The following is a 27,894-nucleotide window of genomic DNA, read 5'->3' as shown; positions in this document are numbered from 1 at the left end:
CTTCTCAATCTACTAAAAAGAAAAAGGAAATTTCACTCTGCTATTAAACCAAAAGTGCTTTGTCATTCTCAATTTAGCCAGGCTTCAATTATGTGGACTCTTCATGTTTGATATTCCAAGTTGTAATTGTTCCCCTTCCCCCATGGCGTGTTTCTCAGTGAACTTCCACTGAGCAGTTTATGCCGAACTTTGCACTTTAACTTCTTTTTCAAAGCTGCCTTAGAGATCCCCGAGATATATTTTGAGGAAAAACCTGTAAGACGTCAAAGAAACAGAAGGAGCTGCTGCAGCGATCTGCAGTTGTGTGAAGAAGCACGATGGGGTGCAATCAAAACTGTGGTTTGCTAACAGGAACAATCATTGGGGCTGCGTTAGCCATCCTGGGAGGAATTTTAATCCCAGTTGGAAATAACCTCGTTGAGGACACAGTAAAAAAGGTGAGAGACACCTCTAACTCCTGCCTTTTTGCAGTTCTTTCCCTCCCTTTCTTCTCAACTTTTACTTACAGTGTAAACAAGGGGTGCCACCAGCATCCTTGGGCTGTTTCTCCTCATATCTGCTACTAGCTGGCTTCTGTGACATTAGGAATGGGACCCACATCTGCTGATTTTCCTGGATGATTGGTTCTCCAAATGGAATTCTTTTGGTGTGTGTGGAGGGGGTGGTGGTGGTGGATGAAAAGTAAAGAAATAAGTGAGATATTCAGATGTTCCTTTGACCGACCATTTGTAGACAGGGAGGGCAGAATTAGGAATTATGCCTTGTGTGATGAAAAGAAGCACTGGGGCGACCTGATTGCAGTCTTCCAGTATTTGAGGGACTGCTACAGAGAAGAGGGGGTCAACTTATTTCTCAAAGCACCCTAAAGCAGGACAAGAAACAAGAGATGAAAACTAATCAAGGAGAGAAGCAACCTGGAACTAAGGAGGAATTTCCAGACAGCGAGAACAATTAACTTGCCTCCAGAAGTTATGGCTGATCCATCACTGGAGGCTTTTAAGAAGAGATTGGACAATGTTTTGACTGGAATGGTATACGGCAGTGGTTCTCAACCTTTTTAATGCCACGACCCCCAACCGGTCGTAAGTCGAGGACTACTCAACCGGTCGTAAGTCAAAGACTATTCAACTGGTGCAGCACTGTTTGCAGAATGGGACTTTTGGTGGGCTCAGCAGGGCAGAGACAGCCTGGACAATTCCTATTGGCTTTGGAAAGCCAATAGAATTAGACTCTATTCAAGAGAGTCTATTCTATTGGCTTTCAAAAGCCAATAGAATAAAAGGGAGTAGCACAGCTAAGGAAAAGGGGGAAAAAATGGCGGACTGCGTTGTTTGGAGACCCCCGTGAAATGGTCGTTCGACCCCAAATGGGGTCCCGACTCACAGGTTGAGAACCACTGGTATACGGTTTCCCTGCTTGAACAGGGGGTTGGACTAGATGACCTCCAAGGTCCCTTCTAACCATGTTATTCTATGTTCTAAGCAACCAATTGAAACTGATCACCACATTCAGCATAACGTAGAAAGAAACGTGGCAACTTCATCCAAAACTTGAGGACAATGAAGAGTTTAAATGTTTAGCTTTCAAAGAGTTGATTTAGGCTTGGAAGATGGTTGTACATTTCTAAGAACGATGTGATGTCTATGCCTTCGCAGCCTTAAAATTCTAAAACTTTTTAAATGTTTTTTTTAAAAGATACAGCTGAAAATGCTACAGGCTCTTCCTTGTTCTATTCGTCACAATCCAGGACCAAATAACGCAATCATTTTAGCTTACATCTCTTTGGATGTAATATTTCACGGGGAGCTCCAGCACTGATGCTGGATCAGGAGCTTCACCTAAAACAGTGTTTCTCAACCTTGACAATTTTAAGGCATGTGGACTCTGGTGCTGGAGAAGACTCCTGCGAGTCCCCTGGACTGCAAGGCGATCCAACCGGTCAGTCCTAAAGGAGATCAACCCCGACTGCTCTTTAGAAGGCCAGATCCTGAAGTTGAAACTCAAGTACTTTGGCCACCTAACGAGAAGGAAGGACTCACTGGAGAAGAGCCTGATGCTGAGAAAGATGGAGGGCAAGAGAAGAAGGGGACGACAGAGAATGAGATGGCTGGATGGAGTCACTGAAGCAGTAGGTGTGAGTTTAAATGGACTCCAGAAGATGGTAGAGGACAGGAAGGCCTGGAGGAACATTGTCCATGGGGTTGTGATGGGTCGGACATGACTTCGCAACTAACAACAACATGGAGTGTGATCCTAGCCAACTATTACACAAGGTATGGGTAAAAAACCCTCTGGTTCTTGTTTGTTATGAAAAAACATTAAAGTATTATTGGCTTGCTGATTTCTGAATAATAATTAAAGTCACCTTCATTTTTGGGTAATGAGAATACCTGCTTTTGAAATCTCTTGCTGACTATTTGGCAAAATCAGCCTAGTTTATAAACCACCTTCTAAAATGATTTCCTTTGGATTATGATAGCCTTGAAGATAATCACCTCCAACTATCTATCTTATAAAGACTGAAGTTCAACTCTCATAACTGCTGATAAAACAACAGATGGAAGGTCACTAACTCTGATTTAAGAATATTTAATGTTGCAAGATTAGATTAGAGAGATAATAATATCTAGGGCTATGATGTTGTAAGAAGGAAAGAGAATGATGATATTCAGCATTGATGAGGGATTGATTACACTATGTGCCATCAAGTCATTGTTGAATTTTAGCAAGTACTTAGATAGCTTTTCTCAATAACGATGAGCGTATTTTAATTTTAATACTAAAGTTGCAAAAGCTATGGACCATGGCCAAAACTCATGACTGGGTTGTTTGTTAAGTGAATCAATGCAGTTGTCATGGTTCCAACAGATGAAACTCTTCAAGGAACTTGGAGGCATTGTTTACCTTAAAGGATCTTTATTCGAGTAGCAGAATATCGGCACTTACATAATTGAAGCCAAAAATTGAATTCCCCTCTCCTGAGCACATAGTATCAAAGCACGATTCCTTCCTCCAATTTACAGACATAAATCACATTCCCCAATTAGCTTGAAGCACGGACTTCCTCTCCAGCTCTCCAGCCCTCCAATTCTTTATCAGCTCTGATTTCAACAACCTTGATTCTCACACTAGGTTCAGTGTTGTTATGTCTAGCTGGGCTCTCATTCACATCCCCACCTCCCCAGCATCATCTAACTCTAAAAGCGAAAGGAAGAAAATGGCTACATTTCCATCTATTGTCAATGCAAAAATGTCCGACATTAGCAGCGTTGACAGCAGTTGTTAAATTAGTAGCACAGTCATTAAGTTACCAGCAACAAATTCCTGGGTGTGCAGCTAACGAATAGGCTGGCTTGATTGCTCAACAGTGAGAAACTGGTGAAGTGGGCTCAGCAGTGCCTGCATTTTCGGCGTCGCATGAGAAAAGCACATCTTCCTTCCCCTGTCCTGACCACTTTCTACAGGGGGATGATTGAGAGCATCCTGTCATATAGCATCACAGTCTGGTTTGGAGGCATCATTGCTTCAGACAGGAAGGCGGTGCAGAGAGTGGTGAGGACGGCAGAAAAGATCATTGGCAGTTCCCTCCCTCCCATCCAGGACATAGCACAGAGGAGTTGCTTGAGCAGGGTCTGTAAGATTATCTGGGACACTACACACCCTCTTCATGATCTATTTTCCTTGTTGCCTTCTGGGACAAGGGGGCTTCATGGTATCCGTAGCAGAACATCCAGATTCAACCACAGTTTCATTCCATACAGCATTAACCTTGTGAACTCTCAATCTTCCTCCTTCCATTATATATTCAAGATGGACAGTATTTAATATTTATTTGTTATGTATATGTAGGGGTGTGGGTCTATACATATGTTGTTCATAGTATGTTTAGGTGTGTGTCATGTATGTGTTTCACTTTGAGAGTGGGCAACTAAATTTCATTTTTGATGTGTGCCGTTGTGCCCACAGTAAGAAAAAAGTGACAATAAAAGTTATCTTATCTTATCTAAGTGAACCTGGCTTCCCCATTGACTTTGCCTGTCAGAAAATGAGATCCCCTGACTCCAGGATGCTGGAATCGTCCTAAATATGAATCAGTTGGGTCTTGAATTTTGATCACATGACTACGGAGATGCTTGCAATGGTTGTAAGCCTGAAAACTGGCCATAGGTTTTGCAGTGCCATTGTAATTTAGGTCACTAAATGAACTGTTAAGTTGAGACTACCTGTATTGCTGTGAAATAAGAACCATTATCAGTTGAAATTTCACCCATCCAGGAAATATTATCTAGGCCACTCTCTCTTCGAGCAAACGATGTCTGAAAAGAGTTATATTGTGATGGACTTAGGACGAACAAAACATATTCAGTGTTGTTGTTATTCTCCTTTACAGGAAACTGTCATTGAAAAGGGTACAACTGCCTACGAGAACTTTTTGGTTCCAGGGAGTCCCATCTACCGACAGTTTTGGTTGTTCGATGTACAGAACCCAGAGGACGTGATGGCGAACGGTTCCACTCCAATTCTTCAGCAGAAAGGTCCTTACACTTACCGGTAGGTGAAGACATGGAAGAGGGATTAAAGAGCTGAGATGGAACAGGACTCCCCAAGATGCTTTTTCAAGAGGCAACTGGAGTTTCTTGGGATTTTTTTTTTTGAAGACGTTTTGCTTCTCACCCAAGGAGCTTCTTTAGCTTTGATTGGATAGTGGGGAATGGAAAGATTTATACTCCTTGCAGACAGTTGGTCATTTGCATTGTTTTAGTGAGTCGTTAGTGCTACCTGGAGGAGAGGAGAGGAGAGGAGAGGAGAGGGGAAGGGAAGGGAAGGGAAGGGAGAGGAGAGGAGAGGAGAGGAAAGGAGAGGAGAAGGGAAGAGAGGAGGGCAGGGGAGAGGAAGAGAGAGGGGATGGGAGGAGAGGAGAGGATGGGAGGCGAGGGGAGGGGAAGGGAAGGGAAAGGAGGAGAAGGGAGAGGAGAGGAGATGAGGGGAAAGGGAGGGGGAGGGGAAGAGAGGAGAAGAGAGGAGAGGAAAAGAGAGAAAAGGAAAGGAGAGGAGAGGAGAGGAGAGGAAAGGGAGGGGAGGGGAAGAGAGGATAGGGAGAGAAGAGAGGAGAGGAGAGGAGAAGGGAGGAAAGGAGAGGAGAGCAGAGCAGAGGAGAGGAAAGGGAGAGGAGGAGAGGAGAGGAAAGAGAGGAGGGGAAGAGAGAAGAGAGAAGAGAGGAGAGGAGAGGAGAGGAGAGGAAAGGGAGAGGAAAGGAGGAGGAAAGGGAGGAGAGGGGAAGAGAGGAGAAGAGAGGAGAGCAGAGGAGGAGAGGAGAGGAGAGGAAGGAAAGGAAAGGAAAGTCAAATATCCATTTCTCTGCCAGCAAAGAGAGCTGTACTTATTTCTGATTTGTGTCAGCATTTAACAACCAACATGGAATCTCTTTTCCCTCAAGGATGCGATATATGCCCAAGGAAAACATCATTGAACATGAAGACGGCACCCTGTCTTACTTCCTGCGAAACATTTTTCTTTTTGAACCTGATATGTCCGTTGGGACAGAAAATGACACTGTTACCACTGTCAACCTTGCTGTTGTGGTAAGCGAAACCCTCCCATCAGATTCCTGTCCTCTTGAGTTCAGGTAGTCCTCGTCGTACAACAAGTTCATTTAGTGACCGTTCAAAATTACAACGCCACTGGAAAAAAAAACGACTTACTACCGTTTTTCAGTCACGACCATTGCAGGCATCCCCAGGGTCACATGATCAGAATTCAGAGGCTTGGCCACTGACTCGTATTTACGATGGCCGCGGTGTCCCAGGGTCACATGATCCCCTGTTGTGACCTTCGGACAAGCCAATGGGGGAAGCCAGGTTGACTTAACACCTGTGGCCAGAAAAGTTGTAAACCGGGACAACACTCACTTAAGAAATTTCTCACTTAGCAACGTAAACTCTGGGCTTAATTGTGATCGTACGTCGAGGACTACCTGTATTTCAATAATAAATCAATAAGCAGATGGACTTGGATGTTCTCAGTATTCTGCAAGGATCTTCTCCTTTAACCATTTCTTTGATGTTGGGGATGAATGAATTGGGCTATCCAGAAATTTGGCATTACTACATGTTGGTATGAGAAGGAAGGACTCACTGGAGAAGGGCCTAATGCTGGGAAAGATGGAGGGCAAGAGAAGAAGGGGACGACAGAGAATGAAATGGCTGGATGGAGTCACTGAAGCAGTAGGTGTGAACTTAAATGGACTCCAGAAGATGGTAGAGGACAGGAAGACCTGGAGGAACGTTGTCCATGGGGTCGCGATGGGTCGGACACGACTTCGCAATTAACAACAACAACACATGTTGGTAATTTGTTAATCGTAAAGGGGAACTAGGATAAGCAGCTCAGCAAAACTTGGAAATCCATATATTTCTCATTCTTATGGCATCATTTCCATCTCTTAGCTTTTCATCAAAATGAGGCATCCTCAACCACTCAGTTTGATCTTGGGCTTTTGTTCTTACTGGTCTTCTCTTCCTGCCCTTCTGATTTCATAGCAGAAGTATTATTTTATTCCAAGAAGCTTTAAAAATAATTTTGTCTTCTATGTCAGGGGTCCCCAACCACTGTTCTGTGGACTGGTACCGGGGTGTGGCATGCCAGCAACCGGTCTGCACAAACAAGCAAAGTCCCATCCATGGAATGTAGGCAGCACACAAAACCACACTCCCTCTGGTCCGTGGAAAAATCTTTCTCCACAGAACTGGTCCTTGATGCCCAAAAGATTGGGGACCTCTGTTCTATGTCCTATGCAAGTATCAATCAGAATAATAGTGGAGATATACACCCATTTATAAGCACAATTCAATCAGTCAGAATAGAGCTGGAAGGTAACAACAACAACAATAATAATAATGTTGGGAGAGACCTTTGAGGTCATCTAGTCCAACCCCCTGCTCAGACAGGAAACCCTATACCATTTCAGACAAATGGCTGTCCAGTCTCTTCTTAAAAACTTCCAGTGTTGGAGTATTCACCGCTTCTGGAGGCAGGTTGTTCCACTGGTTAATTGTTCTAACTGTCAGGAAGTTTCTCCTTAGTTCTAGGTTGCTTCTCTCTTTGGTTAGTTTCCATCTGTTGCTTCTCATCCTGCCTTCAGGCACTTTGGAGAATAGCTTCTCCCTCTTCTTTGGGGCAGCCCCTGACATATTGGAAGACTGCTATCATGTCCCCCCTCGTCCTTCTCTTCGTTAAACTAGACATACCCAATTCCAGCAACCGTTCCATATATGCTTTAGCCTCCAGTCCCCTGATCATCTTTGTTGCTCTTCTCTCCACTCTTTCTAGAGTCTCAACGTCTTCTAGTCCAGCCCCTGGCTCAAGCAGGAAACCCTATACTATTTCAGACAAGTGACTACCCAATGTCTTTTTAAAATCCCCCAGTCAAGGAGCACAGACAACTTCCGAAGTTGTGCCACTGGTTAATTGTTCTCACTGTTAAGAAATTTCTCCTTAGTTCCAGGTTGCTTCTCTCCTTGATTAGTTTCCATCCCTTGTTTCTTGTCTTGCCTTCTGGTGCTTTGCAGAATATGTTATTGTATTCATTTATTTTAAACTATTATTTAGCTGTGATGCTCGTCTCATGGTATTGACATTAATCAAATTCCTTAGTACATATTAAGTATGGAAACTGTAAACCATTCTGTGATTTGATCAGATTTATAAGATTTAATTCAATCCTGTTATGAAAAGTTTCCTTCTGTTTCCATCCCAGTATCAAAAGTTTATTAATGTATTTGCGTTTCCTGCAGGCTGCACCCGTTTTGTATCCGAATACAGTTCAGTTACTGAATATGTTTATACAACAATCAAAATCAAAATTTCTCCAAACTAGAACCGTGAAAGAAATACTTTGGGGCTATGAAGATCCATTCCTGAAATTAATTCCAATACAAAGCATTGATAAAGTTGTTGGAGTATTCTATCCTGTAAGTATAAACTCAAAGGTGATGAAATTGGTGGGAAGTCAGCGCCCCCCCCCCACAGAAACAAATATTAAAAGGGCAGAAAAATATATTTCCTCAAAGGATCTTAAAGAGGCAGAAAAGCATGCCTAGTTTTCTTAATAGCCCCACATCTCCCTCCCCCAAGCAGAAACCAGCTCTGTAGAAATGCAGATGTAAATAATCCATTCAGGAAGGTTGGAGGCCTCCATCTTCTCATCTTTCCTACTATCTTTTCCTATTGGTTTCTTATGATTTATTAATGATTGTTTGTAACTTATCATTAATGATTCTAACTATGATTATCATCTATGACTTATCGCCTTGTTGTTTGTATGTATACTGAGAGCTTATGCGCCAGAGACAAATTCCTTATGTGTCCAATCACACTTGGCCAATAAAGAATTCTATTCTATTCTATTCTATTCTATTCTATTCTATTCTATTCTATTCTATTCTATTCTATTCTATTCTATTCTATTCTACTCTACTCTACTCTATTCCATTCCATTCAATTCCATTCTACTATTCCATATTTTCTACTCTATTCTATTCCATATTTTCTACTCTACTCTACTCTACTCTACTCTACTCTACTCTACTCTACTCTACTCTACTCCACTCCACTCCACTCCACTTCACTCCACTCCACTCCACTCCATTCCATTCCATTCTATTCTACTCTACTATTCCATATTTTCTACTATTCTATTCCATATTTTCTATTCTATTCTACTCTACTCTACTCTACTCTACTCTACTCTACTCTACTCTACTCTATTCCATATTTTCTATTGTATTCTATTGTATTCTATTGTATTCTATTGTATTGTATTGTATTCTATTCTATTCTATTCTCAAGTTATTTTTGGTCTGCAAAAAGTGTCTTTTGTGGGTGTTTGAATTTTTTTTTTCAATCCCTCCTCCCCGGGAACTTGAACATCTAATTAACTAGCATTATTTCAGAAGTGAAAGGATTAGGTAGAAAAATATTCCATTTTTCTGCAACTGATTTCAGGGCTATTTTGCATGCATTTTGAATTTATCCTGATCCATCATTTTATATACATGTCGATATCTTGATAGTTTTATGGCTGTGATTGCCTCATAATTTCAACCTTGTTTTTGATAATGTGAAAACCGGAAAAATGGGAGGGTGGATAGGAAGTGAAAACCTTGGCAATTTTTTCATGATCAACATTCAGAACATGGCAATTAGAAATTCTAATTATTGCAAAAGTGACAATGCTAATTCAAAGGCAGGAGGAAAAAAATGGATTAATTATTAAGGAGGTAGAACTATCAATGCCCATACACTACTTTCATCTTTGTCATACAAGGCAATATTAAAATATTGATCAATTCCATATCACCATATTGAGGTTCCTGGGAGTTTAGTGAATTGGGTTATTTTTAAAAGATGCGAATGCTTTGTCTAAAAGTTGACTCAGGCATCTTCAGAAAGTTTTTGTTTCTTGAACTGTGACCAAAAAAATTCCTTGTTTGAATTTTTAGCCGAACCCTACTTCAGAAATGATGGTCCCCATCTCCTAGGTACAGGAAAAAAAAAAAAGGCTGCTAAAATCAGAAAACTAAGAATGTTAGACATAATTTAGATTTTGGACAGTAGATTTTTAAATACTAAATACTAAAAAAATCATCTTAATAATCAAGATGAAAAATAAGATTTCCTGTTCTGTCTCTTTTCTCTTGTTCAAGTTGAATGACACATCTGATGGCCCTTACCGAATTTACAGTGGGAAAAACAATATAAGCCGGACGGGAATTATACACAGTTATAAAAACAACAGGTATACAATATTTCAGAAGAAGCAGCTATATTTATTTATTTTCAAAATTTACAATGGCTTAGTTTAGCAATTACGTTCTGTTTTGTGAACTCTTGCAGGATCTGTCTTTTTTTTTATATATGTCAGATTTCCCTGGGGCTGAACTGCCCCATTCACTCACACACACATAACTATGATGAAATCAGTTTATTAATATTTCCCCATCAATTCCCTTTAGCAAGACTCAGAATTGTCCCAAAGAAGTCCAGTCACAAGCAAGCCAAGATTAGTCCATGAAACAAATGAAAGTTGCTCAAACCAAATACAATAGTGGCCAAAATTGTGGAACCCTTTTGGGAAAAGTCTACAGTAGAAATGGCACCTTTGGTTAAGTTTCCACCCATTTTTATTCTAATTTCTTTTTAACTGTAGCCTTGTTCACTTAATAATACTATTTTACATCGCTTTCTGGGCGACCAGTCAACTCTTTGCACCATTGCTTTAATTTTATGACGTTTTACAAGCTCACTAAATGAAAGAACACACACAAAAAAAACCCAACCAACTTGATAGCGATCACTTAACACACTAACAAATGTCCTCCTCTCAGCTTCAATACAGGACATCAATAACTGAATCCTACTGTGATCTGATTGGCTCATGGCTAAAACAAGATGACACCCGATTGGCTCTCTAAACACTCGCGCTCATTGGCTACAATCAGATGAAGGAAAGCTACCTGAGATCAACCTAAGCAAGTTGTGTTTCCTTTTTCTGGTTATTTGGCTATAACTTTTCATAGAATACAGTACAGATAATCGAACAAACTATGTTGCATGACATTCTTGATTAAATTATCTTCCCATTGATATATAATTTTATGCTATTACTCCAAAGAAAAGTGGTGTTATTAGCCATCCAACCTCAAAAATACACTTTTCCCAAAAGGTTTCCACAATTTTGGCCACTACTGCAGTCAATCAGATTTATGTTTGCTATACAAATACTATCCTAGTCTTGCTTTTTCAGGAGGCTGTTTATTATTTTACACATACATTCCTCCTATCTTAACATAAATGATTATTTTTTTTCAAAGGGATGGGATTATAAAAAACCTTGAGAACAGAAAATGTACTCTGACCTGGAATTCCCAGACTTCCCTTAGCTTCAGAAAACAAATATTTAGCTGGGAAAACTGCATGGCAAGCAACTGAGTTGCATATTCTTTTTCTCTCTCTTTTTTTTTAGGACCGTTGAATACTGGCAAAGTTATTGTGCTATGGTGAATGGCACCGGTAAGTCTGTCAATGGAACAATATCGAACATGTATTTCTGAGTAGAACACCCAACACACATTTTGGCATGCATTAAAACAGAGTTTTTTGTTTGATAATATGGATGTTATTGGGTATGATAATTAATTGGATGAAATTAGAATTTTGTCTAATGGACTTACCGTAAATGCCGGCGTACAAGGCGACCCGGCGTATAAGACGACCCCCGTCTTTATAGCCGGGCCACATTCCTAGAACGTCGTCTTATACGCCGGAAACTACCAGTATTTCTGGCGTATAAGACGACTCGGCGTATAAGACGACCCCCGTCTTTGGCGCCGATTTCAGCGCTCGCGGAAGTCGTCTTATACGCCGGCATTTACGGTAAATGATTTAAGGTTGATATTACTTTGTCAGCTTAAAGAAATTGATTGGGAGATGAACCGCTGGTGGAAGGGGGCCTTGTGAAGGATGGTTGAGGGTTGGTGCCATCGCTGGCTGGCTGTGTGGTTGATTTGAATTCTAAGGGGTTCATAAGCTGATTGTATGTCCATGTGTCTGTTGATGGAATTGCTTGTGGAGTGCCAGGCTTCTAAGAACTCACGATTGTGGTGGGTGGTAGTGTGGTTGATGATTTTAGTGTTGCTCTACCCACACCGACAACAAACAACCCCAGTGTGATTGGAGCTGGTTAGGGAACCAACCCACAAGCTTGGAGAACGAACGTTCCCCCACACCCTACCCCATAGCTACAGATATTTGCCACTATTGCAAAGAACACTGTTTTGGAACGTTGCTCCATCAATGTTCATTGTTAAGGTTAAAAGAAACTTCACAATCCTGACTAAGGCTCTAGAAATAGATTTCCAGCTTGAAGCTCTTTACGAGTCCAAATTTGCCTTCAGGTCCTAGGTGTGTAAACTCCAGAAAAAGAAAATGTTAACCTGCCTTTGTAAGAAGGAGAAGATGCTCTTTATTTCTTTAGTTCTCGAAGGCTTGCCTTGGCCTCTGATCATCCAACCGTTAGAACTGAAGAGCTGAGTTGGATGAACCGGGAATCAGTCAGACCCAACCTTAGTTGTAAAGCCGTGCTTTGAATTCAGATGCAGCAATTTTGTACGAGCTGCGAGGCTCACCATTCACAACATGTTCTGATTGTAACTCAACAGATGCAGCGTCGTTCCACCCGTTTGTCGACAAGAGTGAAGTGCTGTATTTCTTTTCCGCAGATATTTGCAGGTAAAGGATTTTGAGCAAATGAGGCCATTCCTTTCATTCCAAAATATAGGTAGTTCTTGATATATGATCACAACGTGGGGAGGCAGGGTTGATGACCCATAATAATAGTAAAGTTGGAAGGGACCTTGGAGGTCATCTAGTCCAACCCCCTGCTCAGGCAGGAAACCCTATACCATTTCAGACAAATGGCTGTCCAGTCTCTTCTTAAAAACTTCCAATGTTGGAGCATTCACTGCTTCTGGAGGCAGGCTGTTCCACTGGTTAATTGTTCTAACTGTCAGGAAGTTTCTCCTTAGTTCTAGGTTGCTTCTCTACTTGATTAGTTTCCATCCGTTTCTTCTTGTCCAGGTGCCTTGGAGAATAGCTTGACTCCCTCTTCTTTGTGGCAGCCCCTGAGATATTGGAAGCCTGCTATCCCCCTCGTCCTTCTCTTCATTAAACTAGACATACCCAATTCCAGCAAATGTTCCTTATATGTTTTAGCCTCATAAAGAGAATGTGTCTTCCCCCATCGACTTTGCTTGTTGGAAGCCAGCTTGGAAGGACCCAAAGAGCAATCATCCAATCCCAGGTTGCCTCATCCATCATAAATACATGACCAAATTTAATCACGTGACTATGGGGATAAAGAAATGGTCATAAGTGCGAGGACCAATCCTAGATCACTTTTTTTTTCAGGGCACTTGTAACTTTTTGACGGCTTGCTAAATGAATGGTTGTAACTCAAGGACTACCTGGGATAAAATTTTTTAAAAAATCAGCAACATTCAACGGCAGGACATCTGAGTTAATTAAGCTGGGCTGTCTAATTGAACAAGAGGGATTGGCAGCTTCTCTATTAAAATTGTAACTCAAAATCCAGTTTACCCTCAAACTGTTAGCATTCATAGACCTTAACCGCTTCGTTACCATCTCCATTCTTTCGGGAACCAATTGGGGTTCTTTGCAAAGTTCTAGATTTCAAGGCCATCTGAGAAGACACTTTGTTTTTATATGGCTATTTAGAACTTCTGCCTCCCCGAAGAATGGTGCCAATTCTGGTTCTGCCTTGGTGAGATGCCAGTCGCTCCTACCTCACCCAGGTGGAGAGTGATCTGATCGAAGATCCCCTCATTTTGATCAAGGGATGAGATCCAAGAGGTTAGATCAGAGGTCCCCAACCTTGCCAACATGAAGACCTGTGGACTTCAAATCCCAGCTGGCTGAGGAATTCTGGGAGTTGAAGTCCATAAGTTGGAGTGCCCTGTGTTAGACGATCAACCGATTCTTGGAAAAATGTGATTGGTGGCTACAAGATTGGTGGATGTCCCAAAGGCTTTTCCAAAAGGCAACGTGGACTTTGTTTTTCTCTGAAGATGTTTCACTTCTCACGCAAGAAGCCTTTTCAATTCTGGAGTTCTGCAGAGCTGAAGAAGTTTCTTGGATGAGAGACAAAATGTCTTCAAGGAAGAACGAAGTCCAGTTGCCTTTTGGAAAAAACATAGTTTGGGACAACCATGACCTGGATGACTGAGAATCTCCATCGACAAGATTGGTGGGTCTTTTTTTTTTTTTAATCATGGCGTATGATCCTTCATAGCGCTACTTCATATATTTTTTTTTGCAGGTCTATGTCCGCAACATTTGATACTGAGAAGACAGTGAAAGAGATCCTTCTTTATCGGTTCCCTATTTCACCAATGGCTTTTGCCTCAGTAGATATCAACCCTGATAATATATGCTTCTGCAACGAAATGGAGCTGAGTCGGAACTGCTCAATACGGGGAATTCTGGATGTCAGCTCCTGCAAAGGAGGTAACAGAGGAAAAAGAGGAGGGATTGAGTAGGATTAATTGAAATGGAAATTGTATAAAAAGCTGGAATCTTGACTGTATCACGTGTGACTTTTCGTAGCATCCAAATCAGGACTCGGCATTTTTTGATTGCATGCTCAGCCAGTGGTCTTTTGAAATCTTCTGTTGATATCCACACCCAACAGGGCCACATGTTGAATCTCAGAGATGATACAAAGGAGAAAAATGTACTTAGCAGGAACCTTTTATCTCTGTTAGCCAAGGTTATCTTCTGCTCCATGGTGGTCCAAGAATCAGAATGCTTGGCCCTTCTATTTGTGTAGCCTGGTCCTTGTTAATCCATGCTCAGCGCACAACTTTTATTCCTTATAATTTTTGTGACATGGCTGTAGTCAGAGGAAAGTCCATTGCAAACATTTCCTCCTCCTCCTCCTCCTCCTCCTCCTCCTCCTCCTTCTTCTTTTCCTTCTTCCTTCTGAAGTTTTGATTTGGATCATGTCCAATCTGCCAAGCTTACTAGGGTTGTAGTTGGTGAATAAGTTCACCAAGTGGTTTGCTGCTATCCCAAAGGTAGAAAGATCTCCATTCTTCCATTCAGTTTCGGTAGTAGAATGGAACATTATGATCCAGACTTGTTAACCATCTTCATTTCCTTTTTATTTCTGCAGGTAAACCAGTCTACATCACATTGCCCCATTTCCTACAAGTGAGTGAGGAATTTTTTCAATATGTTGAGGGACTGAAGCCAAATATGGAAGAACACAGGACTTTTCTGGATGTGGAACCAGTAAGTGACTGCTAATTAAATCTGTATCCATGCCTCCTCTGTCTTAGAGTGAGACCCTTGGAGTTAATTTTCAGGTTTGTGCACCAAAGTGAAAAGTTTTCTCCTAGTCCACAGTTTGCATGAAGACTGAGGAGTCCTTGGTGCTCTCTGAGCTTGCTTGTTTTCTTGCAGATGTTGCATTACCCTAACTAGGCAACATCATCAGAGCTAGTAAGGAGGGCTGTTTGCTTACTAGCACTGATGATGTTACCTAGTTTGGATGATGAAACGTCTGCAAGGAAAGAACCAAGCTTAGAGAGCAAGGATCCAACCCTCCTCCTCCTCCTCCTCCTCCTCCTCCTCCTCCTCCTCCTCCTCCTCCTCCTCCTCCTCCTCCCAGCACTGGTGATGTTACCTAGTTGGGTAATGAAATGTCTGCAAGGAAACAACCAAGCTCAGACAGCATCAAGGATTCCACAGCCCCCCCCCCTCCTCCTCCTCCTCCTCCTCCTCCTCCTCCTCCTCCTCCTCCTCCTCTTCTTCTTCTTCTTCTTCTTCTTCTTCTTCTTCTTCTTCTTCTTCTCCTCCTCCTCCTCCTCCTCCTCCTCCTCCTCCTCCTCCTCCTCCTCCTCTCCTCCTCCTCCTCCTCCTCCTCCTCCCCCCTTCTAGCACTGATGCCTCATTTCAACCCTGAGCTACAAATATTCTCCTTCATTGCATGAAGATTTTTCAAGGGCCCATCAGCCTGTACTTCAAGGAGGCTTCTGGGTTTTTTTTTTTTTTTTTGCTGCTTATTCTAAGCACATTTAAAAAGCAAAGCACACCAACCTTAAAAACAAACATCCATCTCAGAATGGATGAATATCCAGTTCCAATTAATTGCAATCACATCCCTGAAACAAGTGAGATACTGCAGCTATGGTTTCCTGGCTAATTGGGAGTCAACCTTCTCCAGTGCTGGGGAAACGCTTCTAAACTCAGCATTTGAGTCATCTGTATGCATTATTTTCCTATTCAATGCTGCTAATCTTTGAATATTCCCACCCATGAAGTTCTCTGTATTTGTTCTGTTTTAGATCACAGGGCTTACCATGCACTTTGCCAAAAGGCTGCAGTTAAATTTAATGGTGCAACCGAATTCAAAAATCACGTAAGTCTTGACTATTATTGGGAAAACGTCGGCCAATGGATTGTTCTACATCAATGTTTCTCAACCTTGACAATTTTAAGGCATGTGGACTTCAACTTCCAGAATTCCACAGCCAGCAATGCTGGCTGTGGAATTCTGGGAGTTGAAGTCCACATGCCTTAAAATTGTCAAGGTTGAGAAACACTGTTCTACATATATGCTTATTAGGAGAATGGGCTTATGCACAGCAGCATCTTGAAGTCAACCTCTACAAAATGGCAGGCATGACATTCTTACTCAAGCTCCGCCCCCTTTCAGAATGGGATCTTTAGGCTCTCACCATTGGCCATGCCCACTTTGCCCCCAACCATCCGCCTCAGCCTGTTCACAGCCAGCTTTCCCCCTCTGCTGGCTTTCCCTAGGCCAAGGGTAGGCAACCCCAGCTCTTTTATGACTCGTGGACTCCAACTCCCAGAATTCCTGAGCCAGCCATGCTGAGGGGAAAGGGAGAGGTTTCCAAGCTAATATCCACCAATCTCATTCATCTGAGACAGTTCCATCCACCTTATAGATAAGGGCTTATCTGCTTTGTTGACCTTGTCCGTACTTCTGAGAAAGGTTTGTGCTTGGCTACCAAAATGAGACCTTTCCTTGTTGTGTTTTGCATATTTTGAAAATGCCATTAGCTTTTTACTCAAAGGCAATAATTTAAATAAATGTGGACATTTCAAATCGGGTTAGAATTGGAGGAGGGACCAAGTAGAAGCAGGCATTTTTCTCCACAAGGCAATTTCAATCAGGGTCCAAGAAAAATAGTATAGAATTCAAATTAATGTAGCTATTTCTTGCATTTTCACAAGACAGCCGGCCCAAAGTGAGCTGTTCCAATATTGCATTTTTAATATATATTTTTGTTTCCTGCAGAGTCCTAAAAAACATCAAGCATCGCTTTCTCTTTCCTATTTTATGGCTGAATGAGGTCAGTGGGTGTCTTTTTCAATTGCTGTAATCCTTCCTTTTAGTCTGATTCTTTGAGCAATCTGGGATCACTGTTGATTGAACCAACTACACTAGTGGCCAAAATGGTGGAAACCTTTTGGGAAAAGTGTCCAGTAGAAATGCCATCTTTGGTTAAGTTTCCACCCATTTTTCTTCTAATTTCTTTATAACTGTAGCCTTGTTCACTTAATAATACTATTTTACATCGCTTTCTGGGCAACCAGCCAACTCTTTGCACCATTATTTTAATTTTATGTTGTACAAGCTCACTAAATGAAAGAACACACACAAAAAAACCCCAGCCAACGTGATAGCCATCACATAACACACTGACCAATGTCCTCCTCTCAGCTTCAATACAGGACATCAATCACTGGATCCTACTGTGATCTGATTGGCTCATTGCCAAAACAAGAGGACACCCGATTGGCTCTCTAAATGCTTCTGCTCATTGGCTACAATCAGATGAAGGAAAGCTACCTGAGATCAACCTAAGCAAGTTGTGCTTCCTTTTTCTGGTTATCTGGCTTTACCTTTTCATAGAACACAGTACAGATAATTGAACAAACTATGTTGCATTACATTCTCGATTAAATGATCTTTCCATTGATATATCATTTTATGGTACTACTCCCCCCCCCAAAAAAAAGTGGTGTTATTAGCCATCAAACCTCAAAAATACACTTTCCCCAAAAGGTTTCCACAATTTTGGCCACTATTGTATCTGTGCCCTCAAGGTCATCTGAATCAGAGTGCAAATGGTTGTGGAATCTTCTTGGAAATGCAGAAAGGACTGTGTGATAGACACACTGTGTGGCAGCAGCCAAACAAGCTAAAACAATCCTTGGTTGCATAAACAGAGGCACAGAGTCAAAATCACGTCAAGTATTAGTACCGCTTTATAAAGCCTTAGTAAGGCCACACCTGGAACACTGCTATCCTGTCCCCCCTCATCCTTCTCTTCATTAAACTAGACATACCCAATTCCAGCAACCGTTCATTATATGTTTTAGCCTCCAGTCCCCTGATCATCTTTGTTGCAAGATAGCTCTTCTTTGGGGTTGGAGTGTTGAGTATTGAGCCAGTGTTCTTCTGATGCTAAATATTTTTCTGCCCTTCCTCTAGACGGCTGTGATCAGTGATGAGAAAGCAGAACTTTTCCGATCAAAAGTGACCGACAAGATCAAGTTGCTGAACATCATTCAAATAGTGCTCATCACTCTTGGTTCTGTGATGTTCCTGGGATTCCTCATTGCCTTTTTCGCTTGCAAAAGAAAGAGTCCCAAATAAGTAATCTAAAATAGGACTGGGAATTTAGATAAATTAATTCAGCTCCACCAGATTCTGGGTGGCATTGGACATTAAAAAAAAAAAATAGCGAGAAGCAAGAAAAACAGCAAGAAAAGAACAATGGATCTCCAGGCCAACTTTCCAACTAGAAGATCAAATTCTTGAACTGCCCAGGTTTTAGGCAATATCCTAAACATTAAACATCTCCAGAGGGTGCCATTGCAGCTGACAGGTGCTTTGACAGCACTACAGATAGACCTTGACTGACGGGCCACAAATGAGCCCAAAATTTATGTTGTTAAGCCAGACATTTGTTAACTTGAGTTTTGCCCCATTTCACCACTTTGCTTGCCACATTTGTTAAGTGTATGACTGCAGTTGTTAAATGAGCAACACAGTCAGTGGTGGGATTCAGCCGGTTCGCACCACTTCGGCAGAAGCAGTAGCTAAATTTTATGGAGTTCAGAGAACTGGCTGAATGCACACCACTTCCGGATGTCTGTTCTAGGCCTCAGAGGCCTGGAGGAGGCCTTCCAGGCCTAGAATGGCCTGCTGGAAGTGCGTGGGTGTCACTTCCGGAAGTCCATTCTAGGCCTTGGAGGCCCAGGCCTACATCCACCGGTTGTTCAGTATTTGAATCCCACCGCTGAACACAGTTGTTAAGTAAATCCGGCTTCCCCATTGACTTTGCTTGTCAGAAGGTCATAAAAGGGGATCACATGACCCCAGGGGGACATTGCGACTGTCATAAATGCCAAGTGTCTGAATTTTGAACATGTGAACAACACTGGGTTGTTGCTACGGCCGGCCATGTGAAAATCAATCATAAGTCACTTTTTTTCCCCCAGTGCTGTTGCAACTTCAAACGGTCACTAAGCAAATTGTTGTAAGACGAGGGTAACCTGTGACCCATTAATCAGAAATTTTGTTTTTAACCAAGTGACTTTTTTATTTTTATACTCTTGACGTTTTCACTTCATACATTTGAAGAACAGAGAGTGGAAAACCTTAAAAGGATTCTCTAGTTGAACATCAAATGCAATTCACTTCTGGGCTTCATCCATGGAAAGTATATCCTTCAACTGCAAATAGGCAATTTGGATTTTTTTTTTTTTTGTTTGAAAGGAAAACAGATGTATTCCTGTATTTTGTTTAGCTATGGGACTGGCCAGTGGCAAGACTGTGCAGTTCAAGTATTTGCCAGCTGGGGGCAATGCTGCATTTCCATGAAAATGGATTTTTTTTTTTTTATCAGAAAGCAAAAGTCAAAATTATAATAGCCCTTAGGTGCAACAACATAACTTTACTAGCAAGTAATTTATCTCAAGATCAAAATTATTATTGTCAAACGAATAAAAAGATGGATATTCTTCTTTTGCTTTTCACTCATTGTATTTCATTTTGAAGACCAGTTGAATAATTGCGATGCTTGCAACGTGAACATTTGAAACTGTAATTAATGCTGATAGATGGTCTTACATGTTTTTCTTTTATCGGCATTTGATACTCCAATGCACTTATCTGATGCAATATTAAAAATCTAAGCATATTTTATAAACACACATTGAAATAACCCCGTGTACTAAAAATGAGAAGATAGAGCAATGGATGGCTTCTATGGCTAGATTTAATAGTATTTTAAAGGACTAAGTATTTCTGTATTAACATATCACTTATGTTAATATCACTCACTTATTCATTCTACTTTTTTTTCTGATTTTGGTACAATTGCTGTGCATTGGGTTGTACTTTATCGCTTCTTCTGGTTGAGGTACACAGAAAGAGAGAGAGAGAGAGAGAGGGAGGGAGGGAGGGAGGGAGGGAGGGAGGGAGAGAGAGAGAGAGAGAGGTGTAAATTATATTTGCTCTCTATTAAAATCAGCTTGGGACATTTGAAAAGAAGCCACATCAGTATGCAGCTTTAAGATTTTTGGTTAGTCTTTCAGAACTGAGACAAGGGTCCTTCACCATCCAACTGGTCCGAGATCTTTGAAAAAGATGATTCCATGGTTCCAAGATCACATCTGCCAGCTCCTTCAGAATACTTGAGAAGAGCAGATTTTCATTCTGCTTTATCTAGCAGTGGTCTAGATCAAAGGCCCTCAACCTTTTGAGTACCAGGGACCAGTTACACCAGTGGTTCTCAACCTTTTTAATGCCACGACCCCCCAACCGGTCGTAAGTCGAGGACTACTCAACCGGTCGTAAGTCGAGGACTACTCAACTGGTGCAGCACCGTTTGCAGAATGGGACTTTTGGCGGGCTCAGCAGGGCAGAGGCAGCCTGGACAATTCCTATTGGCTTTTGAAAGCCAATAGAATTAGACTCTATTCAAGAGAGTCTATTCTATTGGCTTTCCAAAGCCAATAGAATAAAAGGGAGTAGCACAGCTAAGGAAAAGGGGGGAAAAATGGCAGACTGCGTTGTTTGGCAACCCCCATGAAATGGTCGTTCGACCCCAAATGGGGTCCCGACCCACAGGTTGAGAACCACTGAGTAACACGGAGAGAGATTTTTCCGTGGACCGGAGGATGCGTGGTTTTGTGTGCTGCCTGCATCCTGTGGATGGGGCTTTGCTTGTTTGTGCAGCCTGGTTGCTGGCATGCCGCGGCCCGGTACCGGTCCATGGACCGGGGGTTGGCGACCTCTGGTCTAGGTCAGTGGTTCTCAACCTGTAGTCCATGGACCTCTAGGGGTTGTGATATTGTCACAGGGGTTCCAGGAAGGCTTGAACAAATATTATAATTTAAATCTTGAGTTAAGTCTTGGTGGTCCGTGGCCACAAAAGGTATTTAAAGGAGGTCCATGTTGAAGAAAAGGTTGAGAACCACTGGTCTAGATAAGAAGCTTCAAACTTTTTAGACCATTAATCTTGTTAAGTCAAAACAAAACAGCTTCTAGATTGAACCTCGACCAAGAGGCAAAACTCTAGGGGCGGGAAGTCAACTATGTCTGAACAATTTTGCCTGTAGTTTCTCCTGGAACCCCGTCCAGTGTAACCCAGTTTGAAAAATCTTAGTCGAGATGTCTAGATCGTGCTCGATGTCTAGATGTCTTGGTCTAGATATCTAGAATGTCCAGGAGATCCTTCAATGTCACTTGTTGACATTTGCTAAGATTCCAACAACTCTCTGATAGAAAAATGTCTCTCTTTAGAGAAGAGTCGTATATTTTTGTCTACTCAGGAACGTGTTAAATGCCAGCTTTTTGCATCTGGAATTGTAGGGGTCCAAAATCAATTGCACGCTTGGTATGTTGCTTTAGTCCCGGTGGGGTCATTTGATTCCTGAGGCGTGAACCCATTTGCATGGCAGCGGATAATTTGAACCCCCTAAGAACTGCTCTCCAGCAACAGCAGCTGTTGAATGGGTTAAGCCAACTAAACCAAGGGCGGAGGCAACAGGAAGGGGGGGGGAGCCACTGTGTTCACAGCTGCATTAGCACATCGTTGCAAAAAAAAAAAAGAATCTTTTCAAGTCAGTCCGAAACTTCTTGACTTGGACTTATTTCAATCTCAGAACTTCGCTAACAAAATTTGCAATAAAAGCTTCACACAAATGTGAATCTTCTTGGGACTTCACTATTGCCAATTCTGTACTACTTTATCTTGCCTAACGTCTGAACAGGGCAGCTGGTGGATTATGACTGAGTCTGGAATGTGTCAGCTAGGTTTGGAAATTCATGACATTTTCATGGACCTAGGAATGGAATGGAATGGAATGGAATGGAATAGAATAGAATAGAATAGAATAGAATAGAATAGAATAGAATAGAATAGAATAGAATATGGAATGGAATGGAATGGAATAGAATAGAATAGAATAGAATAGAATAGAATAGAATAGAATAGAACAGAATAGAATAGGTATTGGAATATAGAATAGAATAGATATTGGAATATAGAATAGAATATAGAATAGAATAGAATAGAATAGAATAGAATAGAATAGAATAGATATTGGAATATAGAATAGAATAGAATACAGAATGGAATAGAATAGAATAGAATAGAATGGAATGGAATGGAATGGAATGGAATGGAATGGAATGGAATAGAATGGAATAGAATAGAATAGAATAGAATAGAATAGAATAGAATAGAATAGAATAGGAATGGAATGGAATGGAATAGAATAGAATAGAATAGAATAGAATAGAATAGATATTGGAATATAGAATAGAATAGAATAGAATAGAATAGATATTGGAATATAGAATAGAATAGAATATAGAATAGAATAGAATATAGAATGGAATAGAATAGAATAGAATAGGAATGGAATGGAATGGAATAGAATATAATAGATATTGGAATATAGAATAGAATAGAATAGAATAGAATAGAATAGAATAGAATAGAATAGAATAGAATAGATATTGGAATATAGAATAGAATAGATATTGGAATGTAGAATAGAATAGAAGAATAGAATAGAATAGAATAGAATAGAATAGAATAGAATAGAATAGAATAGATGGAACAGAACAGAACTAGAATAGAATAGAATAGAATAGAATAGAATAGAATATAGAATAGAATAGAATAAATGGAATAGAATAGAATAGAATAGAATAGAATAGAATAGAATAGAATAGAATAGAATAGAATAGAATAGAATAGAATAGAATAGAATAGAATAGAATAGAATAGAATAGAATAGAAGAATAGAATAATAGAATAGATAGAATAGAATAGAATAGAATAGAATAGAATAGAATAGAATAGAATAGAATAGAATAGAATATAGAATAGAATAGAATACAGAATGAATAGAATAGAATAGAATAGAATAGAAGAATAGAATGGAATGGAATGGAAGAATAGAATATAGAATAGAATAGAATAGAATAGAATAGAATAGGAATGGGATGGAATGGAATGGAATAGAATAGAATAGAATAGATATTGGAATATAGAATAGAATAGAATAGAATAGAATAGATATTGGAATATAGAATAGAATAGAATAGAATAGAATAGAATAGGAATGGAATGGAATGGAATAGAATATAATAGATATTGGAATATAGAATAGAATAGAATAGAATAGAATAGAATAGAATAGAATAGAATAGAATAGAATAGAATAGATATTGGAATATAGAATAGAATAGAATAGAATAGAATAGAATAGAATAGAATAGAATAGAATAGAATAGAATAGAATAGAATATAGAGCTGGAAGGGACTTTGGAAGTCTTCTAATCCAACCCCCGATCAAGTAGGAGACCCAATACCATTCCAGACAAGTGGATGTCCAGTCTCTTCTTAAAAACCTCCAGTGATGAAGCATCCACAGCTTCTAAAGGCAAGCTGTTCTACTGCTTAATTGTCCTCGCTGTTAGGAAGTTTCTCCTTAATTCCAGATTGCTCCTCTCCTTGATTAGTTCCCATCCATTGTTTCTTATCTTGTCTTGTCTTGTCTTCTGGTGCTGTGGAAAATAAGTTGACCCCCTCCTCTTTGGGACAGCCCCTCAAGTATTGGAACATTGCTCACATGTCACCCCTAGTCCTTCTTTTCTCTAGAGTTGAAGGACTCTAGACTAACCATACCAAATTCCCTCAACCTTTCTTTATATATTTAATCTCTAGGCCCTTAATAATCTTAGTTGCTCTTCTTTGCATTTTTTTCCAAAGTCTGAACATCTGTTTTGTCATGTGGTGACCAAAACTGAAGGCACTATTCCAGGTGTGGTATTACTAAGGCATTATACAACGGTACTAATAGTTCATGTGATTTTGATTCTATGCCTCTATTTATAAAACCAAGGATTGTATTAGCTTTTTCTGGCTGCGGCCATACACAGCTGGCTTATATTTAAGCAATTGTCCACCCAGACTCCAAAGACCCTCTTTTATCCAGAATTCTGGCATTGTCAGTTGATGGATGCTTTGCTGTCTAAGAGGGGAACATTTTTTGCCTGCTGCTCATAGATCAATATATTAGTATTTTTCTCTGTAGAAATTGTTCTCCTCTAAGGACAACTCTGCATATCATCTGGAAAGAAAAATGTGATTCTGCTGTGCTGTGTCTAACATCTGGAACTTTTGAGTTGTCTCTGCTTTCCATAAGAAAAAAACAGAAAAGCCTGGTTAGAAGCAGATAGCAGTAACAGAAAGCAGATCAGGGAATCCTCCTGTAGCAAATCTTACAAAAAGAAAGAAAGAAAAAAAGAAAGAAAGAAAGAAAGAAAGAAAGAAAGAAAGAAAGAAAGAAAGAGAAAGAGAGGGAGGAAGGAAGGAAGAAAGGAAGGAAGGAAGGAAGGAAGGAAGGAAGAAAGAAAGAAAGAAAGAAAGAAAGAAAGAAAGAAAGAAAGAAAGAAAGAAAGAAAGAAAGAAAGAAAAGCATTATTGCATACACGTATGGTGGGGATAAATAGATTTCACTTTGAAATGATGCGAGAGAGATTCACAGCACTGATCTTGTCAGGATCTTAGTAACCCAAATGTTAAAATTCCAAGAGGCGCAAGTGAGTTTTACACTTTCACAGGAAGGTGTGGCAGGAGAAGCAAACTTTACTCATCTCAGCTGTCTAAACATATCAGCCCTGAGGGAAAATAGAGCAAATACCTTGCAAGCCTATAAAAGAAACAAAAGAGATCTTTCCCCCTCTTCGTTTAAACATTTTTCTAGATAGATTGTCAATGAGTTTCTTTTCTTTCTTTCTTTCTTCCTTCCTTCCTCTCTCTCTCCCTCCTTCCCTCTCTCTCTCTCCCCTTCCTTCCTTCCTTCCTTCCTTCCTTCCTTCCTTCCTTCCTTCCTTCCTTCCTTTCTTCCTTCCTTCCTCTATCTCTCCTTCCCTCTCTCTCCCTCTCCCCCTTCCTTCCTTCCTTCCTTCCTTCCTTCCTTCCTTCCTTCCTTCCTTCCTTCCTTCCTTCCTTCCTTCCTTCCTGTCTCTCCCTCCTTCCCTCTCTCTCTCTCTCTCTCCCTCTTTCTTTCTTTCTTTCTTTCTTTCCAACTTTGTTCTCTTTCTTTACTTCTTTTTTCTCTTTAAAACTATAGACTTCTTAAAGTACATGTTATGGAAAGTTGTGTCCCCCAAGCTTATTACAAAAGATTTCGTGAGATAGCCAGTAGTGATTTTTCCTGCATTTTAAAAAAAAATTTTAAAGGAGGTGGGAGAAAAACAAAACAAAACTGTTCCTTGAAAATCTTTGGCATTTGCATGTACCAGACTGGCAATAATCTGGTCCTCTCACACCTAAGAGACCTGTTAGCCAATAGCACAGGAGTTCCCAACCAGGAGTGCTCACAGCCCCTGGAGGTGCGAGACCAGTAGTGGGATTCAGCCAGTTCGCACCACTTCGGCAGAACCGGTAGCTAATTTTTTGTTGCTCAGGCCCAGAATAGACTTCCAGAAGCGGCATCCATGCAGAGAACCGGTTGTTCGCACATTTGAATCCCACCACTGTACAAGATGATATTCCAGGGAGTGCAAAAACTTGGGCTTTCAAAATTATAGTGTATATGCATAATTCATTACCATTATTTTGAACTTTGGTAAGGGGTGCGAGAATATATGAGAAGGGTTCCAGGGGTGCAGGGTATGGAAAAGGTGGGGAGCCCCTGCAATAGCGGAACTGTCATATTTGGCTTCAGCGCCATCTAGAGTCGTCTTTAAGCACTGCACTGCCTTACCTTTCTAAAACTGACTCTAAAGCAGTGGTTCTCAACCTGTGGGTCGGGACCCCATTTGGGGTCGAACGACCATTTCACGGGGGTCGCCAAACAACGCAGTCCGCCATTTTTCCCCCCTTTTCCTTAGCTGTGCTACTCCCTTTTATTCTATTGGCTTTTGAAAGCCAATAGAATAGACTCTCTTGAATAGAGTCTAATTCTATTGGCTTTCAAAAGCCAATAGGAATTGTCCAGGCTGTCTCTGCCCTGCTGAGCCCGCCAAAAGTCCCATTCTGCAAATGGTGCTGCACCAGTTGAGTAGTCCTCGACTTACGACCGGTTGAGTAGCCCTCGACTTACAACTGCTTGGGGGTCGCGGCATTAGCCTTTTTGAACGAATCGCCCCCTTGAGCCAATGAGGAAGTTGTCATCGCCCCCCTCCCCCCACATAACCTCTCAATCACAACATGGGAAATAATTCTTCAATTTATGCAAACCCTTTTTTTGTTTTCTTTAAAATTGTCATCAGGACATATCGATGCAAATAATTTATTTCCAGTCTTTTTCCCATATCTCAACTGTGTGAAAAATTTTTGGTGCCACCCATCACTTTATTCCCAAACTTCGTGATACATGTATATTTCATTATTATCTTATTTATTCAAGACACTTAAATATAATGACCACTGAAAACAAAATTCAATTGCAAGAAAGTGAAATGCCCGGAAAGAAAAACAGCAATGTTTAATGATTGAATTACAAGTGAAATTTAAGATGCAAAAAGAAATATAAAAAGGGCCTAAGAACAAACCCGCAATGCAGGAACTAAGAATTTCAAGACGAAAACTCTGAAACTAAATTAAGATTCGAGGAAAGTAGATATAGTCACGCACACTGCAAAAAGGATTAAAAAGACATAAAGAAAGTATAATATCGAACTGGAGTGCACGCTAAAAAAGTACAATACAAAATGTTTCACGGAGCCACTCAGCATGCGATGTTTCGAAAGAAGCGCTCCCCCCTCCATCAGATATGCAGCGATTCACTGTACGAAAAAGTCTCAAAAGTGTCCTCAAAACTTCTCGCTCCATCGCCCCCATATCGCACCCTTTTCGGTCCTTTGCCCCCGTGTCGCCCCTTTTTGTCCCATTGCCCCCCTGAAAAATGAAATCGCCCCCTGGGGGGACAATATCGCCCAGGTTAAGAACCACTGCTCTAAAGTAAACCATGCAGTATTTACTTCTGTGCTGCATGAGTTTTAGCATTGCTGAAAATAGTTGGGTATGGATGAGATCAGGGATCAGAATCTTTCCTTCCAAGGGTATAGGCCAAAACGAAAGACAGAGGTATAAGAGAATTAAAAGCATAGCTAGTTCCAGCAAAGTAAGTATTTTGAGAGGAGTTGGAGGGGGGGGAAGAGAAAGAGGAGGAAAAGAGGAGGGGGAAGAGAATGAGGAAGGGGAAGGGGAGGGGGAAGAGGAAGAAGGAGAGGAAGAGAGAGAGGAAAAGAGGAGGGGAAGAGGGAGAGAGAGAGAGAGAGAGAGAGAGAGAAGGAAGAGGAGGAGGAGGAGGAGGAGGAGGAGGAGGAGGAGGAGGAGGAGGAGGAGGAGGAGGAGGAGGAGGAGGAGGAGGAGGAGGAGATCCCTTATGGATTTTCCACACCACGTGGTAGGGCACTCTTCCTGTGAAATATTCTGTAGATGTAAATGTGGTAGAATGAGATCTGAGTGGCGGGAAGTAGGACCACGTTCTCAAGAGGCAGAGTCAGCAGAGCTTGGAGTATCTGGTGGGGAGGCAGCCAGGACAGTTCCTCCCTAGCAATTCACAGAGTAGATCTATAATGCTGAAAGTTGCTTTAGTCCGGCAAGATTTTGTTTATACGCAGAAAACAATAAGTAAAATATTCAGAAGTAACTCCACGTTCTTGGTCTTTGGGCCTGACTGTAAGCAACACAGATGCATGAGCATCCATGCTCCATCACAAGTATAGAATCTCAGCTAACAATAATG

The 27,894-nt window shown here is 41.0% G+C and overlaps 1 protein-coding gene across 2 annotated transcripts; it reads left to right on the top strand.

Annotated features, from left to right (window-relative positions):
* Positions 1–291: 291 nt before the first annotated feature.
* On the top strand, positions 292–18,636 carry LOC120299801 (platelet glycoprotein 4-like). Of its 2 annotated transcripts, none has more exons than XM_039325010.1 (12): positions 292–437; positions 4,391–4,551; positions 5,438–5,582; positions 7,794–7,970; positions 9,705–9,796; positions 11,024–11,070; positions 12,219–12,288; positions 13,895–14,082; positions 14,750–14,868; positions 15,924–15,997; positions 16,901–16,955; positions 18,101–18,636. In XM_039325010.1, exons 1-12 carry the CDS (start codon positions 318–320, stop codon positions 18,263–18,265), a joined length of 1,413 nt encoding a protein of 470 aa, XP_039180944.1. In that variant the 5' UTR covers positions 292–317; the 3' UTR covers positions 18,266–18,636. The 2 variants fall into 2 exon arrangements, with proteins under 2 accessions (XP_039180944.1, XP_039180945.1); XM_039325011.1 differs by lacking the exon at positions 292–437 and adding an exon at positions 2,170–2,273.
* The last annotated feature ends 9,258 nt before the right edge of the window (positions 18,637–27,894 follow it).

Source organism: Crotalus tigris, unplaced genomic scaffold (assembly GCF_016545835.1).
Source record: "Crotalus tigris isolate CLP2741 ecotype Arizona unplaced genomic scaffold, ASM1654583v1 scf7180000024315.672297, whole genome shotgun sequence".
In the NCBI taxonomy this organism is placed as follows: domain Eukaryota; kingdom Metazoa; phylum Chordata; class Lepidosauria; order Squamata; family Viperidae; genus Crotalus; species Crotalus tigris.
Note: the sequence above shows the minus strand (reverse complement) of the source record. Positions and strands in the feature narration are given on the sequence as shown.